The following is a 19,922-nucleotide window of genomic DNA, read 5'->3' as shown; positions in this document are numbered from 1 at the left end:
ATCCATATTTCGCTACAAGCAGCAATCCACTGACAAAAAAAAAAAAAAAAAAAAAAGAATGATTTCTACTGGATCTGTTTGCTTAGCATTGAAGTTTTTCTTTCATGAAAAAGCGTTTGACAATTCCTGATCTAGATATAGGCGAGTGACTTAAGACCCCATTGCGGTACCCAAAGTGTCAATGAAATAAAGTTGCCATAGAAAACAAAAATGACAATAAGACAAGATATATACAAAAAACACTTTATATAAAATAAAAAAGAAAACAAAAAAAAAAAATTAACAGAGCAGAATTGTAGAAACCGTAACAACCCGCGGTGAGAAGATGGAAGGAGGGAGAGAAGTACGATATGTGCCGGTAACTTGCAAAAAAAAAAAAAAAAATCTGACGAGTCTTCTCTCCGGTTCTCCCTCTTAATACATAGCTGCTCAGCGACGCTCCCCGCCCCCAAGTTACAGCCAGAGGCACCCATCAATACTGACCCATCCCTTCGCTGGGGATCAACACGCCGATGTATAGAAGATTGATCTAACCGCCTTTGTGAAATACTCGGTGTCACCGTTATCGGGAACACTCGCACCCTTTACCCTGAGAAAAAGGCTACGGACGCCCAGGTCGGAGGAGTATCAGCAGCTTCTCCAGCAGGACGGGGAATCACGAGAAACGCTCCGCACCCTGAAGCCCTGTAGATCTGTACCCAGTTTCCCAGAAACTTGTCCCAGTTAATATGACATTCACTGCCCATCCACCACCGGGCATTATTCAGTTCAAGATCCCTTCCTCTCATCCCGCAGAGACGGATCCACATCCCAAAGCAAGACCACCCCCACTCTTTTTTCCCCACCCCCAAATGTGTCGCTAACAGGCCCATAAAAGTATAAACTGCCTCCCCTCTCCCCTCCTTGGAGTGCGTGGTGACCAAAGTGGAGGCAATTGGGAGGATAACGCCCAGGATGGGCTGGAGAGGGGTGGTTTTCCTGTCGGTACCCTTACGTTAACAGCCCCCAGAGTGTTTATACCCCATTTCTCAGGCTGAGCTAGTAGGAAGTTCCGTTTCCTCCCGCACCAATAACCACTGTAATAGCAGAAAAAGTCACAGCTCTCTGCTGCCACCTACTGGCATTACAATAGCGAAAGGCTGGGAAGGTTCAGTGCAACCTCCTCACCGAAATCCAGGTGTAAACCCACCAGGACAGGTAAAAGGAGGCAGATACAGTAGAAAAGCCCCTGCCTGGGGCAACAGAGCTCTGACGGGAGCCGGGACGTCTGCTGCTAGCTTTCTCGGCTCAGAACGTGTTCCTCCGTGCACTGGAAAGGTTTTCCCTCGGATTCGGCAGGTGGATCCAGGAGCAGACGCTGAAAGCCCTCGCTGGTGAGGAGGCGGCAGGAGCGCAGGTCAACGTGTCGGAGGTGGGGGCAGCGCTTGAAGAAGGCCAGTGATTGGTCCGTCAGTCGATTACACCCTGAGGGACAGAACACAGGACGATGACATCATCGCAGCGCCTCTGACATCACTGCACGACATGCACAGCAGTGGAGGTACCTGCGAGGTTGAGGTGAGTCAGGCTGTCCCTTAGCGGAGAGGTGGCAGCGGTCAGGATGTGGACGCCGTGATCCGTCAGATGGATGCAGTGACTTAGGTCCAGGCGGTGGAGACGAGGAGTGTAACGAAGCAGCAGGCGCAGGGCCGAGTCCCCCATTTCTAGACCGCACAGACGCAGCTCTGTCAGGGAGGGCAGGCGGCCCCGGAGGTCTGACACTGCTGAAACATGGAGAAATGGAGTGAGCAGGAAACCATCAGCAAGTAGCATCATCGTTACTAGCAGCTTCTGGATCCATGTGCCCAATTAAAGGGACTGTCCACACAGACTGACTGATGAAACCAAGCCGGCGGCCGTCATGGAGCATCGAGGGGCAAGAGTGGTGGGATCAGTCATTCTGTGCAGAGACCCTTTAAGGAGCACAGCACCTACATGTTGACTGCTCCCTGCTATCAGCCATTATCAATCATCTCAGGTTGGGGGAAGGCTGACGAGTATTCAATGGGATGAATGGGGGGGGGGGGGGGGGGGACTGCAGACTCCTTCCCGTCCCCACGGTCAGTACTTTATGTCACGACTCCTGGGCTGATATCAGCAGCTCCTCTTATAACGCTCCAGCACCGATATAATCTCCGGATTAAAGGTCTAATGATGGAGGATGAGATCGCTGCTCCCCCGCCTGCGCACGGTCAGAGGCTGCCGCCTGCTGGTGACAATGAGGTAGTGCACGCTCCACTGGTCTGGATGGTAACGAAACCCTAATCAGTAACTGCAGTACTACTACAGTCTGCGGGGGGCGCCCTCCAGTGCTGGGGACCGGCTGGAGAATGTTAAGTGACTGCAGGGACTTGGAGAAGTCTATCAGGAATCCCGGGGTCAGCATAACTAGCAGGTCGGGGTGTCGGCATAACTAACGGCTCAGGGGGTCGGCATCACTAGCAGCTCAGGGGGTCGGCATAACTAGCGGGTCTGGGCCGCTCACCTGTTTTGCCGTCTGAGTTGGGGGGTGAGAGCAGCTCTCGGAGGTGCGAGGTTTTCATCCCTTGTACCCAGCCGAGGTCAAGTAAAGACAGGCAGGGGAATGTGGTGGTCCAGAGGGAGGAGACCGCCATCCATGTGCAGCCGGCGAGCAGCAGCTCCTTGAGTCCTGGGGAGGAGAAAAGGGGTCACAAGTGGTCTCCAAGCACTGCTCACCCCAAGGCTGTCCACACCCCTACACCCCCTACTGCTCCCCCCATGGCCCTCTCCACACCCCCATTATGGCTCCCTTTCCTGACACGGCCACAACCCACGCCATCACCCCCATCGTGGGTCCCATCTTTGCACCCCACCCTTAGCACCCTTCCCATTTCACTGCTGCCCCCTCACCCGATGCGCAGCAGAACGTTCTTCCATCTGATCACTCCCATCATCCCACAAAATGATCAAACCATTAAAGTCATCAGCCCCCACCCATCATCCATCCCACTACTCCCATCATCCCGCTCACCCTGCAGTCGGTGGATCAGCCACGTCAGCTGTTTTTCTGATATGTTGGTCCAGCTCAGGTCTAGTCTGACCGGTTGTCTTCGGACTATTCCACTCAGCATAGGAGGGGTGATTGATTTTCTTCTACTCAGGTCAATGGACGTCCATAGCTGCCGATCACAACACCTGAAACGTCAAATCACACAAAGGAAAAAAAAATTAAAAAAAAACGACAAATTAAAGGAAAACTGAACAAGAACCACAGTGATCAGCTACAAGATGGGTCTGACCTCAGTGAGGCCGATCCACGGGGGTCCACATAACTCCTGTATACCCGAAGAGTAACACTACCTGCTGCCACCACCAGAGGGAGCTCCATACATGATGAAGAATTGAGTTTAATGCATGATCTGTGTGCAGACAGCTCCCTCTAGTGGAGAAAGCAGGGATAATGTAACCAACTCATGGTATTTACCATATACTAAACACAGGGAAAAGATCAGAGACTATATCCTGAGCATAAGGCTGTGTGCACACGATGCAGATTTGGTGCAGAAAAATCTGCTGCAGTTCTGCACTAAATCTGCATCTCCTGGCAGAATCCGCAGGTGCGTTTTGATGCGTTTTTTGTGCACAAATCTGCACAAAAAAACTCATAAAAAACGCATCAAAAACGCACCTGCAAATTTCTATTATGGAGGGGTGCAGAAACGCTGCAGAACTGCACAAAAAAAATGACATGCACTTCTTTGAAATCTGCAGCGTTTCTGCGCAGATTTTTCAGCACCATCTGCACAGCTTTTTTGTTTCACATTGATTTACATTGTACTGTGATCACAGTGCAGTTCTGCACGAAATCTGCATCATGTGCACATACCCTTATACTCCAGAGCTGCGCTCACTATTCTGCTGGTGCAGTCACTGTGTACACACATTACATTACTGATCCTGAGTTACCTCCTGTATTATACCCCAGAGCTGCACTCACTATTCTGCTGGTGCAGTCACTGTGTACACACATTACATTACTGATCCTGAGTTACCTCCTGTATTATACCCCAGAGCTGCACTCACTATTCTGCTGGTGCAGTCACTGTGTACACACATTACATTACTGATCCTGAGTTACATCCTGTATTATACTCCAGAGCTGCACTCACTATTCTGCTGGTGCAGTCACTGTGTACATACATTACATTACTGATCCTGAGTTACATCCTGTATTATACTCCAGAGCTGCACTCACTATTCTGCTGGTGCAGTCACTGTGTACATACATTACATTACTGATCCTGAGTTACATCCTGTATTATACCCCAGAGCTGCACTCACTATTCTGCTGGTGCAGTTGCTGTGTACATACATTACCGATCCTGAGTTACATCCTGTACTATACCCCAGAGCTGCACTCACTATTCTGCTGGTGCAGTCACTGTGTACATACATTACATTACTGATCCTGAGTTACATCCTGTATTATACCCCAGAGCTGCACTCACTATTCTGCTGGTGCAGTCACTGTGTACATACATTACATTACTGATCCTGAGTTACATCCTGTATTATACCCCAGAGCTGCACTCACTATTCTGCTGGTGCAGTCACTGTGTACATACATTACTGATCCTGAGTTACCTCCTGTATTATACCCCAGAGCTGCACTCACTATTCTGCTGGTGCAGTCAATGTGTACATACATTACTGATCCTGAGTTACCTCCTGTATTATACCCCAGAGCTGCACTCACTATTCTCCTGGTGCAGTCACTGTGTACATACATTACTGATCCTGAGTTACCTCCTGTATTATACCCCAGAGCTGCACTCACTGTTCTCCTGGTGCAGTCACTGTGTACATACATTACATTACTGATCCTGAGTTACCTCCTGTATTATACCCCAGAGCTGCACTCACTATTCTGCTGGTGCAGTCACTGTGTACATACATTACATTACTGATCCTGAGTTGCATCCTGTATTATACTCCAGAGCTGCACTCACTATTCTGCTGGTGCAGTCACTGTGTACATACATTACATTACTGATCCTGAGTTACATCCTGTATTATACCCCAGAGCTGCACTCACTATTCTGCTGGTGCAGTCACTGTGTACATACATTACATTACTGATCCTGAGTTACCTCCTGTATTATACTCCAGAGCTGCACTCACTATTCTGCTGGTGCAGTCACTGTGTACATACATTACATTACTGATCCTGAGTTGCATCCTGTATTATACTCCAGAGCTGCACTCACTATTCTGCTGGTGCAGTCACTGTGTACATACATTACTGATCCTGAGTTACCTCCTGTATTATACCCCAGAGCTGCACTCACTATTCTGCTGGTGCAGTCACTGTGTACATACATTACATTACTGATCCTGAGTTACCTCCTGTATTATACTCCAGAGCTGCACTCACTATTCTGCTGGTGCAGTCACTGTGCACATACATTACATTACTGATCCTGAGTTACATCCTGTATTCTACCCCAGAGCTGCACTCACTATTCTGCTCATGCAGTCACTGTGTACATACATTACATTACTGATCCTGAGTTACATCCTGTGTTATACCCCAGAGCTGCACTCACCATTCTGCTCATGCAGTCACTGTGTACATACATTACATTACTGATCCTGAGTTACATCCTGTATTATACTCCAGAGCTGCACTCACTATTCTGCTGGTGCAGTCACTGTGCACATACATTACATTACTGATCCTGAGTTACATCCTGTATTCTACCCCAGAGCTGCACTCACCATTCTGCTCATGCAGTCACTGTGTACATACATTACATTACTGATCCTGAGTTACATCCTGTGTTATACCCCAGAGCTGCACTCACCATTCTGCTCATGCAGTCACTGTGTACATACATTACATTACTGATCCTGAGTTACATCCTGTATTATACTCCAGAGCTGCACTCACTATTCTGCTGGTGCAGTCACTGTGTACATACATTACATTACTGATCCTGAGTTACATCCTGTATTATACCCCAGAGCTGCACTCACCATTCTGCTCATGCAGTCACTGTGTACATACATTACATTACTGATCCTGAGTTACATCCTGTATTATACTCCAGAGCTGCACTCACTATTCTGCTGGTGCAGTCACTGTGCACATACATTACATTACTGATCCTGAGTTACATCCTGTATTCTACCCCAGAGCTGCACTCACTATTCTGCTCATGCAGTCACTGTGTACATACATTACATTACTGATCCTGAGTTACATCCTGTATTATACTCCAGAGCTGCACTCACTATTCTGCTGGTGCAGTCACTGTGCACATACATTACATTACTGATCCTGAGTTACCTCCTGTATTATACCCCAAAGCTGCACTCACTATTCTGCTCATGCAGTCACTGTGTACATACATTACATTACTGATCCTGAGTTGCATCCTGTATTATACTCCAGAGCTGCACTCACTATTCTGCTGGTGCAGTCACTGTGTACATATATTACATTACTGATCCTGAGTTACATCCTATATTATACTCCAGAGCTGCACTCACTATTCTGCTGGTGCAGTCACTGTGTACATACATTACTGATCCTGAGTTACCTCCTGTATTATACCCCAGAGCTGCACTCACTATTCTGCTGGTGCAGTCACTGTGTACATACATTACATTACTGATCCTGAGTTACCTCCTGTATTATACTCCAGAGCTGCACTCACTATTCTGCTGGTGCAGTCACTGTGTACATACATTACATTACTGATCCTGAGTTACATCCTGTATTATACTCCAGAGCTGCACTCACTATTCTGCTCATGCAGTCACTGTGTACATACATTACATTACTGATCCTGAGTTACATCCTGTATTATACTCCAGAGCTGCACTCACTATTCTGCTGGTGCAGTCACTGTGTACATACATTACTGATCCTGAGTTACATCCTGTATTATACCCCAGAGCTGCACTCACTATTCTGCTGGTGCAGTCACTGTGTACATACATTACATTACTGATCCTGAGTTACATCCTGTATTATACCCCAGAGCTGCACTCACTATTCTGCTGGTGCAGTCACTGTGTACATACATTACTGATCCTGAGTTACGTCCTGTATTATACTCCAGAGCTGCACTCACTATTCTGCTGGTGCAGTTGCTGTGTACATACATTACCGATCCTGAGTTACATCCTGTACTATACCCCAGAGCTGCACTCACTATTCTGCTGGTGCAGTCACTGTGTATATACATTACATTACTGATCCTGAGTTACCTCCTGTATTATACTGCAGAGCTGCACTCACTATTCTGCTGGTGCAGTCACTGTGTATATACATTACTGATCCTGAGTTACCTCCTGTATTATACTCCAGAGCTGCACTCACTATTCTGCTGGTGCAGTCACTGTGTACATACATTGCATTACTGATCCTGAGTTACATCCTGTATTATACCCCAGAGCTGCACTCACTATTCTGCTGGTGCAGTCACTGTGTACATACATTACTGATCCTGAGTTACATCCTGTATTATCCTCCAGAGCTGCACTCACTATTCTGCTGGTGCAGTCACTGTGTACATACATTACATTACTGATCCTGAGTTACATCCTGTATTATACTCCAGAGCTGCACTCACTATTCTGCTGGTGCAGTTGCTGTGTACATACATTACCGATCCTGAGTTACATCCTGTACTATACCCCAGAGCTGCACTCACTATTCTGCTGGTGCAGTCACTGTGTACATACATTACATTACTGATCCTGAGTTACATCCTGTATTATACCCCAGAGCTGCACTCACTATTCTGCTGGTGCAGTCACTGTGTACATACATTACATTACTGATCCTGAGTTACATCCTGTATTATACCCCAGAGCTGCACTCACTATTCTGCTGGTGCAGTCACTGTGTACATACATTACATTACTGATCCTGAGTTACATCCTGTATTATACTCCAGAGCTGCACTCACTATTCTGCTGGTGCAGTCACTGTGTACATACATTACATTACTGATCCTGAGTTACATCCTGTATTATACCCCAGAGCTGCACTCACTATTCTGCTGGTGCAGTCACTGTGTACATACATTACTGATCCTGAGTTACCTCCTGTATTATACCCCAGAGCTGCACTCACTATTCTGCTGGTGCAGTCACTGTGTACATACATTACATTACTGATCCTGAGTTACATCCTGTATTATACCCCAGAGCTGCACTCACTATTCTGCTGGTGCAGTCACTGTGTACATACATTACATTACTGATCCTGAGTTACATCCTGTATTATACTCCAGAGCTGCACTCACTATTCTGCTGGTGCAGTCACTGTGTACATACATTACATTACTGATCCTGAGTTACATCCTGTATTATACCCCAGAGCTGCACTCACTATTCTGCTGGTGCAGTCACTGTGTACATACATTACTGATCCTGAGTTACATCCTGTATTATACCCCAGAGCTGCACTCACTATTCTGCTGGTGCAGTCACTGTGTACATACATTACATTACTGATCCTGAGTTACATCCTGTATTATACCCCAGAGCTGCACTCACTATTCTGCTGGTGCAGTCACTGTGTACAGTTATCCTGTACTGGTATAAGGGACTCCCCAGAATATGTTCAGTTAAATCTCTGTGCAGACACTGGACAAGCATAGAGTGCTGGGAGATTTCAGCTCTGGAGTTTAATACTGACTATTTATGAGGCGATCATTATGCCGTTGCTCGGGCCTCACGTTGCGGCGGCACGGTCTCAGTATTTCCACCATCACTCATGTGCAGACATGATATTTTATCACCACTAGGGGGCGCCTGACCCCCGAGTGCTGGATGATTACAAATTGCCACCACTGATAATACTGGGGCATCGGCACACTGGGTACCAGGCTCCCCCGGTCCGCTCTCGCTCTTACCACCGGTTCCAGGTCCGACACACCCGCATACAGACACAAAGTTCTCTTTGTCCCAAATGTCTAAAAACAGCCAGCCAGACCCCCCTCTGCATCACATGGTCCGTTCCACTGTCCAATGGCAGGGAGTCTGGCTCGGGGCTGTGGGGAGGGGGTCGTACCACATGTCTCTCTAGCTGGAGGGGAGGCGGTTTAGGCGGAGAGGGCACCAGCGGCCTTTTTAGTATCTGAGTCCTGGACAAGGCCTGCACCGCGTTCCGACCACACGTCGCTTTCCTGACGGCTGCGCCGCCTCCTCTCCGATTCTCCTTCTCCCGGCCGTTCCCCCGGGGAGACTTCTGTTTGCCGTTCCTGGTGCCGTTCTGTCCATCTGTGGCTGAGCCCCCTCCTCCTCCTTCCTCGTCTTCCTCCGAGCTGGTGCTGAAGCTGATCCGGGACGATCGGCCCTCGCCCCCTTCGCCCGTGTCGCTGCTGCCCCGGGAAGCTTTGGAGTCGGAGTCAGAATCTGAGTCGGAGCTGGAGCTGGATGTGCTGCTGCGCGCCCGCTCCAACATCTGGCACATCTGCTTGAAGCGCTCAATCTTCTCACGCTGGTGGGAGCGATCCGTCATCTGGACCGGTTCTGAGGGCGCCTGCGGCTCCTGCCGGACAGAGAAGAAAGCGGAAGATCAGAACCGCGATCAGAGGGGGAAACCGAGCACCAACATGGCTGCACCAGACGGAGTGCGATCAGAAGGAAAACCGAGCACCAACATGGCTGCACCATACAGAGGACGGAGTGCGATCAGAGGGGAAAATCGAGCACAAACATGGCTGCACTAGACGGAGTGCGATCAGAGGGGAAAACCGAGCACCAACATGGCTGCACCAGACGGAGGAGGGAGGGCGATCAGAGGGGAAAACCGAGCACAAACATGGCTGCACCAGACGGAGGAGGGAGGGCGATCAAAAGGAAAACCGAGCACAAACATGGCTGCACCAGACGGAGGAGGGAGTGCGATCAGAGGGGAAAACCGAGCACAAACATGGCTGCACCAGACAGAGGAGGGAGTGCGATCAGAGGGGAAAACCGGACACAAACATGGCTGCACCAGACGGAGGAGGGAGGGCGATCAGAGGGGAAAACCGAGCACAAACATGGCTGCACCATACAGAGGAGGGAGGGCGATCAGAGGGAAAACCGAGCACAAACATGGCTGCACCAGACGGAGGAGGGAGGGCGATCAGAGGGGAAAACCGAGCACAAACATGGCTGCACCAGACGGAGGAGGGAGGGCGATCAAAAGGAAAACCGAGCACAAACATGGCTGCACCAGACGGAGGCGGGAGTGCGATCAGAGGGGAAAACCGAGCACAAACATGGCTGCACCAGACAGAGGAGGGAGGGCGATCAGAGGGAAAACCGAGCACAAACATGGCTGCACCAGACGGAGGAGGGAGGGCGATCAGAGGGGAAAACCGAGCACAAACATGGCTGCACCAGACGGAGGAGGGAGGGCGATCAAAAGGAAAACCGAGCACAAACATGGCTGCACCAGACGGAGGAGGGAGTGCGATCAGAGGGGAAAACCGAGCACAAACATGGCTGCACCAGACAGAGGAGGGAGTGCGATCAGAGGGGAAAACCGGACACAAACATGGCTGCACCATACAGAGGAGGGAGGGCGATCAGAGGGAAAACCGAGCACAAACATGGCTGCACCATACGGAGGACGGAGTGCAATCAGAGGGGAAAACCGAGCACAAACATGGCTGCACCAGACGGAGGAGGGAGGGCGATCAAAAGGAAAACCGAGCACAAACATGGCTGCACCAGACGGAGGAGGGAGGGCGATCAGAGGAAAACCGAGCACCAACATGGCTGCACCAGACGGAGGAGGGAGGGCGATCAAAAGGAAAACCGAGCACAAACATGGCTGCACCAGACGGAGGAGGGAGGGCGATCAGAAGGAAAACCGGGCACAAACATGGCTGCACCAGACGGAGGAGGGAGGGCGATCAGAGGGAAAACCAAGCACAAACATGGCTGCACCAGACGGAGGAGGGAGTGCGATCAGAGGGAAAACCGAGCACAAACATGGCTGCACCAGACGGAGGAGGGAGTGCGATCAGAGGGGAAACCAAGCACAAACATGGCTGCACCAGACGGAGGAGGGAGTGCGATCAGAAGGAAAACCGAGCACAAACATGGCTGCACCAGACAGAGGAGGGAGTGCGATCAGAAGGGGAAACCGAGCACCAACATGGCAGCACCAGACGGAGGAGGGAGTGCGATCAGAGGGAAAACCGAGCACAAACATGGCTGCACCAGACGGAGGAGGGAGTGCGATCAGAGGGAAAACCGAGCACCAACATGGCTGCACCAGACGGAGGAGGGAGGGCGATCAAAAGGAAAACCGAGCACAAACATGGCTGCACCATACAGAGGACGGAGTGCGATCAGAGGGAAAACCAAGCACAAACATGGCTGCACCAGACGGAGGAGGGAGTGCGATCAAAAGGAAAACCGAGCACCAACATGGCTGCACCATACAGAGGAGGGAGTGCGATCAGAGGAAAACCGAGCACCAACATGGCTGCACCAGACGGAGGAGGGAGTGCGATCAGAAGGAAAACCGGGCACAAACATGGCTGCACCAGACGGAGGAGGGAGGGCGATCAGAGGGAAAACCGAGCACAAACATGGCTGCACCAGACGGAGGAGGGAGGGCGATCAAAAGGAAAACCGAGCACAAACATGGCTGCACCATACAGAGGACGGAGTGCGATCAGAGGGAAAACCAAGCACAAACATGGCTGCACCAGACGGAGGAGGGAGTGCGATCAAAAGGAAAACCGAGCACCAACATGGCTGCACCATACAGAGGAGGGAGTGCGATCAGAGGAAAACCGAGCACCAACATGGCTGCACCAGACGGAGGAGGGAGTGCGATCAGAAGGAAAACCGAGCACAAACATGGCTGCACCAGACGGAGGAGGGAGTGCGATCAGAGGGAAAACCGAGCACCAACATGGCTGCACCATACGGAGGAGGGAGGGCGATCAGAGGGAAAACCAAGCACAAACATGGCTGCACCAGACGGAGGAGGGAGTGCGATCAGAGGGAAAACCAAGCACAAACATGGCTGCACCATACGGAGGAGGGAGGGCGATCAGAGGGAAAACCAAGCACAAACATGGCTGCACCAGACGGAGGAGGGAGTGCGATCAAAAGGAAAACCGGGCACAAACATGGCTGCACCAGACGGAGGAGGGAGGGCGATCAGAGGGGAAAACCGAGCACAAACATGGCTGCACCAGACGGAGGAGGGAGGGCGATCAGAGGGGAAAACCGAGCACAAACATGGCTGCACCAGACGGAGGAAGGAGTGCGATCAGAGGGAAAACCGAGCACCAACATAGCTGCACCAGACGGAGGAGGGAGTGCGATCAGAAGGGGAAACCGAGCACCAACATGGCAGCACCAGACGGAGGAGGGAGTGCGATCAGAGGGAAAACCGAGCACCAACATGGCAGCACCAGACGGAGGAGGGAGTGCGATCAGAGGGAAAACCGAGCACCAACATAGCTGCACCAGACGGAGGAGAGAGGGCTATCAGAGGGAAAACTGAGCACAAACATGGCTGCACCAGACGGAGTGCGAACAGAAGGAAAACCGAGCACAAACATAGCTGCACCAGACGGAGTGCGATCAGAGGGGAAAACTGAGCACAAACATGGCTGCACCAGACGGAGTGCGAACAGAAGGAAAACCGAGCACAAACATAGCTGCACCAGACGGAGTGCGATCAGAGGGGAAAACTGAGCACAAACATGGCTGCACCAGACGGAGTGCGATCAGAAGGAAAACCGAGCACAAACATGGCTGCACCAGACGGAGTGCGATCAGAGGGGAAAACCGAGCACAAACATGGCTGCACCAGACAGAGGAGGGAGTGCGATCAGAGGGGGAAACCGAGCACAAACATGGCTGCACCAGACGGAGGAGGGAGTGCGATCGGAAGGAAAACAGAGTACAAACATGGCTGCACCAGACGGAGTGCGATCAGAAGGAAAACCGAGCACAAACATGGCTGCACCAGACAGAGGAGGGAGTGCGATCAGAGGGGGAAACCGAGCACAAACATGGCTGCACCAGACGGAGGAGGGAGGGCGATCAGAGGGGAAAACCGAGCACAAACATGGCTGCACCAGACGGAGGAGGGAGTGCGATCAGAGGCAGAATACCGAGCACAAACATGGCTGCACCAGACGGAGGAGGGAGTGCGATCAGAGGCAGAATACTGAGCACAAACATGGCTGCACCAGACGGAGGAGGGAGTGCGATCAGAGGCAGAATACTGAGCACAAACATGGCTGCACCAGACGGAGTGCGATCAGAGGGGAAAACCGAGCACAAACATGGCTGCACCAGACGGAGGAGGGAGGGCGATCAGAGGGGAAAACCAAACACAAACATGGCTGCACCAGACGGAGGAAGGAGTGCGATCAGAAGGAAAACCGAGCACCAACATGGCTGCACCAGACGGAGGAGGGAGGGCGATCAGAGGGGAAAACCAAACACAAACATGGCTGCACCAGACGGAGGAAGGAGTGCGATCAGAAGGAAAACCGAGCACCAACATGGCTGCACCAGACGGAGGGCGATCAGAGGGAAAACCGAGCACAAGCATGGCTGCACCAGACGGAGGAGGGAGTGCGATCAGAGGGGGAAACTAAGCAAACACATGGCTGCACCAGACGGAGTGCGATCAGAGGGGAAAACCGAACACAAACATGGCTGCACAGGACGGAGTGCGATCAGAGGGGAAAAACCGAGTACAAACATGGCTGCACCAGACGGAGGAGGGAGCAATACCAAGCACAAACATGGCGGTTCCAGACGGGGGGAGGAGGGAACAACGCCGAGCACAAACATGGTGGCTCCGGATGGAATAGGGAGTGCGATCAGAGGGGGAAAACAGAGCAAGAACATGGCGGCTATGGACAGAGCAACACCGAGCATAAACATGGTTGCACCGGATGGAGTGCAATCAGAAGGGGGAAACACCGAGCACAAACATGGCAGCTATGGACAGAGCAACACGGAGCATACACATGGCAGCCCCGCACCAGATGAGGGAGAGAGCGCGATAAGAAGGGGAAAACTGAGCACAAACATGGCGGCTCTGCACCGGACAGAGGAGGAAGCGCGTGATCAGAGAAGGAGATACCGAGCACAAACATGGCGGCTCGGCACCGAAAGGAGCTCAATCAGAGGGGGAAAATGGCGGCTCTGCACTGGACGGAGGCGAGAGAGCGCGGTCAGTACAACGATCAGAGGTATGTGTGTACATAGGGGCACCGCACCTTTTTGATTTTCTTATCCTTCTCCGCCTTCACCTATAAATGGAAACAAAAAAAAAAGTATCAAAATGAGAGAGAAAAAACAAAACAAAAAAAAACACAACAAAAAAACAAAACAAAACACTAAATAGCGCTATTGGTGGGGGAGGAGGGGATGAGCGCCGCGAGCGATGCGCCCACCTTCTTCTTGACTCCCACTTCCTGCACCGGATCCTTCTTCCTCTTATGTCCCTGGTTCTCGTCGGGGGGCTTCTTCCTCCCGGGGGCCGGGTCGTCTGTGAGTTTCCACCGCACGGCTTCTTCTCTGTTGTCCATGCGCCGTTTACCTGAACTGTCCAACGGCTCCTGCGAAAGAACGAGAGCAGATGTGCCGGATTACTGGACGGTCCGAGTAATCAGCCCTAAAGGACAGGCCTTATTTATTTAATTGTAAAGGCAGCTTGCTGTGGTGCACAATGGCACCCACCACAAGATCAGAGGGAGCTAATGATCATCATTAGCAGATGAGTATTTTTCCCCACTTTTACACAATACAATAATTTGGGGAGTGGGGAACCTTGGGATTTTCGTTTCACCATCTTCTAAGAGCCAAAGCTTTTTTTCCCCCCCAACACACTCAGTGCTTTGATAAAGTCTTAATACCCCGTGGACTTTTCAACATTACTCCCACAACACAAAGTAGCAAGAACTTGTGACCTGTAAAGGAAAGAATACAGGGTTTTCTAATTATTTCACAAATATAAATCTGACAATTGTTCTGTGCATTAGTCTTCAGCCCCCTGTAGTTGGATTCCATGAAATAACGTCCCGAGTGACCAATCGCCTCCAGAAGTCACAATTGGTACATTGCGTCCTCCTGGTTGTGATTTTTTTCTCTGAATAAACTACAGCTGTTCTGTGAAGGCCTCAGAGGTTTGTGTGAGAACATTCGAGATCAAACAGCATCAAAACCAAGGAGCCCACCAGACATGTCAGGGATAAAGATGTGGAAAAGAGGAAAGCAGGGTTAGGTTATAAAAAATAAACCAAGCTCTGAACACCTCACGGAGCACTGTGCAAATATCCAAAAATGGACCAAGAAGCAACAGCAGGGAAACTCATGGTCTCCGGAGGAGAATCTGTCCACAGGACGATTGAAAGGCCTCATACCCATATGTGAGGGGAAAAAAAAGGTCCGTAATCTGCACCAAAAAAACGGATATTTGTTTGTCAAAACACATATACACTAATATACTGTATATAAATAGGACAGGATAGAAAAGATGGATTCCATACAGTAAATACACATAGAATAGGTAGATATATAGATGTCAGTGACAAATACAATTAGTACAGTGTGTGTGCAAATTACTGGACACGTATGTAATTAATAAAAGAATATTTTTGTGGAAAATGAACTGGCATTTTCCCATGGTCCAGAGGTTACCGCAGTTCACACTGTGAGGTTCTGCCGGTCACTGAAGCTCTGCTCCCAGCATCTTCTCATTCACCAGTGGCTTCCAGCCGGGGCACAGTGCTCGTTGAAAACGGTGTATCCCCCAGATATGGATTACAGCGTGGGACAAAACGACGGACAGGTGTGGGTATATTGTCGGTTTATTATTTTATAGTTTTATTACAGGAGATCAAAGGCGTCGCATGGATTAAGAGTAACCATAAAGATGGGAAAACGGTGTGGTGTTTTATTTCATTAAATGACTTTATTCTGGCTGTGTCTTTTTTTTAACCCTTTACCACCTATAGGATTTGTAATGGATCCGTTACTAAGCCAGGCTTGATGTCACCTTACAATACAAAGCTGACATCAACCCCACAACTATTACCCCATATGCCACCGCAACAGAGCAGTGGGAAGAGAGAGGCTAAGCGCCGGAATTGGCGCATCTTACAAATGCACCTTTTCTGGGGCGGCTGAGTGCTGATGTTTTAGCCAGGGGGGGAAATATCCATGGCCCCTTCCTAGGCTATTAAGATCAGCCCACAGCTGTCTGCATAGCATTTGCTGGTTACTAATTATGGGGGAACCCCACATCATTTTTTTGAGGTGGTCCCCCAATTTAATAGTCAGTAAAGGTTAAGTATACAGCGGTGAGCTGATATTTATAGCATGGGAAGCTCCATGGGTATTACCCCCTTCCCAGGCTATAAACATCTGCCCCCAGTCGCTGGCTTTCCCTCTGATGGTTGAAAATGAAAATTGCGTGGGAGCCCATTTTTCTCCAATAAATAATCGTTTATTAATTAAATACATGTACAGTAATTTGAACACACACTGTACTAATTGTATTGGTCACTGACATCTATATATCTACCTATTCTATGTGTATTTACTGTATGTCATCCATCTCTTCTGTCGGCTCCTGCAGTGATTTTACAGAAGCCGGCAGATGAATTACTGGCTTTTATTATTTCAGTTCAATACATACATGTTACCGACATGCATGCGTGTATGTATTCTATGTGTATATATCTATTCTATCCTAACCTGTCAGTGTGTTTTTATTGTACGCACACATGAATTACCGGCTTTTCAAAGAACACCAGTGCGTAAAAAACGGACAGCATTGGCATGGTGCGAGTGCTGTGGGTTTTTTTTCCTCGCACCCATTGACTTGAATTGGCAAGTCTTGTCCGAGATACTCGGCATGCTGCGATTTTCTCAGTCCGATTTCATCTGAGAAAGAAAATAAAAAAGTCACAGATGAGATGTCACCCATTGAATAACATAGGTCAGAGTGCAATCCGATTTTTTATCGTATTGCACTCGTCCACTTTTCTCGCAAATGAGTATGATCCCTTAGTCATGTCCTCCACAAATCTGGCCTTTATAGAAGAGTGGCAAGGAGAAAGACATTTTTGAAAGCCATAAAGAAGTCCCATGTAGAGGACACAGCGAGGCTCTGGTCAGATGAGACCAAAGGAGAACTATTTGTGCTAAAAACAAAACGCTAAGTATAGCAGAAAACTAACACTGCACATCACCCTGAAAACACCATCCCTACAGTCACACATGGTGGTGGCCACATCCTGCTGTGGGGACACTTCTACAGCAGGGAAGTTGGTCAGAGGTAATGGGAAGATGGGGAGAGCTAAATACAGGGGGCAATCGTGGAGGAAAACCTGTTAGAGAAGCAGAAGACTTGAGACTGGGGCGTAGATTCACCTTCCAGCAGGACAACAACTCTAAACATCCTGCCAGAGCTGAAATGGAGAGTGTAGATCAGAGCATATTCTTGTGTGTGAACGGCGAAGCAACAGTCCAGACCCAAATCCCAGAGAATCTGTGACAAGACGTGAAAATTACTGATCACAGACGTCTCCATCCAATGTCACTGAGCGAGGGGGAAAAATGTGCTATGCTGGGAGAGAGACTCCAAAAGACTGCAGAGAAAGGTGGTCCCGCAAAGTACTGACCCAGGGACTGGAGACTAATGCAATAAATGATAAAGAGAAGAACTAAAGCTCACAGACAGCAGTGTGACGGGCCGACATTACACGGGCGCTTAGTTTCCACTATGGAGATGAGGGCGACTTTGTTGTGCCCCACTGGGAGTCACGACACCTGCAGGAGGGGTACAGCCAGCACAGGTCCACGCCTCAGCCTATGCACAGCGCTGCGCACCCTTCCCAGCACTTACCTTACAGGTGCGGCCTTCTCTCACGCAGCGCGGACACTCCCAGCAGTTGGGGATTTCTGTGTCAATAACGGCTTCAGCTTTACCCATCTGAGGAGAAAAGACGAGACGGTTACATTCACTGACAGCAAGCAAAGATTTGGAAAAAGTGTTGCGGACTTTCTTCAGTTCTTCACCATGGTCCCTTATAAATCGTACGTACGGCAGCAATCACACCCATGCTCCCCTCCCCCACCCGTAAACTATCAGCAAAGTGGAGAAACTTCTCTGCTGTATAAATAAATAAAGGACAAAGTACCGAGACCATCAGCAAAGTGTGCAGACTCCCCGGCACCCGATCTAATCACCCCGGCCTCGTTAGTGGCGTCAGGTGAGCAGAAAACTCATCAGATCCCCAGAGACACAGGAAGTGATCACCAGATCCCTGAGAGCAACCCCACCAGTGACCTCAGGAGATCTGCGGCGGCGCCCGTGGACGCACAGGAGCCGCGGCGGCGCCCGTGGACGCACAGGAGCCGCGGCGGCGCCCGTGGACGCACAGGAGCCGCGGCGGCGCCCGTGGACGCACAGGAGCCGCGGCGGCGCCCGTGGACGCACAGGAGCCGCGGCGGCGCCCGTGGACGCACAGGAGCCGCGGCGGCGCCCGTGGACGCACAGGAGCCGCGGCGGCGCCCGTGGACGCACAGTCCGTAAATGCTACTAATAAATCCACTGTACAGATCGGGGTGGATTGTTTCGGGGGTCCCTGCTCGGACCGTACCTTGATGCAGCCGGGGTGGACGATCTCGTTGCAGATGGTACATTCCATGAGCGACAGGTTGAACTTCTGCTCCTCGTCCTGCACGGTGTCCTCCTTCCCGGCGTCTCCGCAGAGCAGACAGACGGCCGTGTGCGGCAGGACGGGCTGCGGAGGAGAATGGGGTCATTACCGCGCTCTCCGTGAAGCCGCAGCCGCCGCCGTGTGCCCCCGCTCCTTACCGCCGTGCACTGCCTCTTCAGGCAGGACTGCTTCATCCGTCCGGGACCCCCAAACTTCTTCATGTCTTTGCAGAAGTTGCACTCTCCGCACTCGCTGCGCACACAGGCCTCGCACTTCCGGCAGCGCGTCCTCCTGCGCCGCGCAGCCCCCAGACCCTTCCCCGACATCTCCTGACGAGGCCTCAGCTGCGGCGGCACCTGCGGGATGGAGACGTTAGCGCCCGAAGCAGCGCGCTCACCCACGACGGCCGCCATGACGGCTGCCACTCACCTGCTCCTCGCTGCTGACCGAGCCTGCCCGCGGCTCATGATCACAATCCGGGGGTCTTCTCGGGGGCGATCAGTAACGGCAGCCCACCATGCTACACAGGGGAGGGGGCCATACCCCAGAGCTATCACCGGTCCCCCGCCCGCTACTCTCCCAGCATCCTCCAGGAGAGCGGTGTGCACCCCAATAACAGACCGTGAGCCCCCAGGACCCTCCAGGAGCAGCTGCCCCCCAGGCCGGCGTCTGCCCCACTCCCTCCCTGCAGTCACCGGCGCCGCCTCCTCCCCTCTATGGCTGCCTCATCCCCGGCTCGCTGTCCCCGGCGCCCCTCTTATACAAGCAGCGCGGACTGACTCCGTCAGGGGCCCCTGATTCTCCAAACAGGGCCCTAAACCAGCTGCCCCCAGTCCCCTGCCTGCCTTCCCCTCACATTCACACTCACACACACAACAATACCACATCCAACATGGCCGCCCAGTGGGAAAGGCTACAGCTCCCGCCCACTGAGCCGCGGGGCACGCCGGGAAGTGTAGTCTTCACAGGACTCTGGCCTCATCCTCTGCCATAAGAAGGCGGAAGCGCGCGGAACCACAAGCAAGATGGCGGCGGCGGTGTGGCCGCGGAGGACGCGTGGAAATGTAGTCTTGGGAGGGGGGCATGCGAGGAGGAAACGGAAGTGTCTGACTTCCGAGCAGTGTGGCCTGCCGGGAAATGTAGTTTTTTTTTCTTTTTCTGATTTTTCTTTCTAGTCGGTGCGTGTATGAAGAG

General features: G+C 51.1%; 1 protein-coding gene across 2 annotated transcripts; it reads right to left on the bottom strand.

Annotated features, from left to right (window-relative positions):
• Positions 1-229: 229 nt before the first annotated feature.
• Positions 230-19,600, bottom strand: FBXL19 (F-box and leucine rich repeat protein 19). Of its 2 annotated transcripts, none has more exons than XM_069735051.1 (11): positions 19,158-19,600; positions 18,887-19,084; positions 18,669-18,812; positions 17,912-17,998; positions 14,454-14,618; positions 14,277-14,309; positions 8,931-9,568; positions 3,032-3,195; positions 2,525-2,689; positions 1,545-1,763; positions 230-1,464 (listed from the first exon to the last, which is right to left on the bottom strand). In XM_069735051.1, exons 2-11 carry the CDS (start codon positions 19,052-19,054, stop codon positions 1,274-1,276), a joined length of 1,974 nt encoding a protein of 657 aa, XP_069591152.1. In that variant the 5' UTR covers positions 19,055-19,084; positions 19,158-19,600; the 3' UTR covers positions 230-1,273. The 2 variants fall into 2 exon arrangements, with proteins under 2 accessions (XP_069591152.1, XP_069591153.1); XM_069735052.1 differs by having other exon boundaries at positions 1,545-1,760; positions 19,158-19,295.
• Between the last annotated feature and the right edge of the window lie 322 nt (positions 19,601-19,922).

This window comes from Ranitomeya imitator, chromosome 7 (assembly GCF_032444005.1).
Source record: "Ranitomeya imitator isolate aRanImi1 chromosome 7, aRanImi1.pri, whole genome shotgun sequence".
Taxonomy (NCBI): domain Eukaryota; kingdom Metazoa; phylum Chordata; class Amphibia; order Anura; family Dendrobatidae; genus Ranitomeya; species Ranitomeya imitator.
This window is presented reverse-complemented; position numbering and strand designations above follow the sequence as displayed.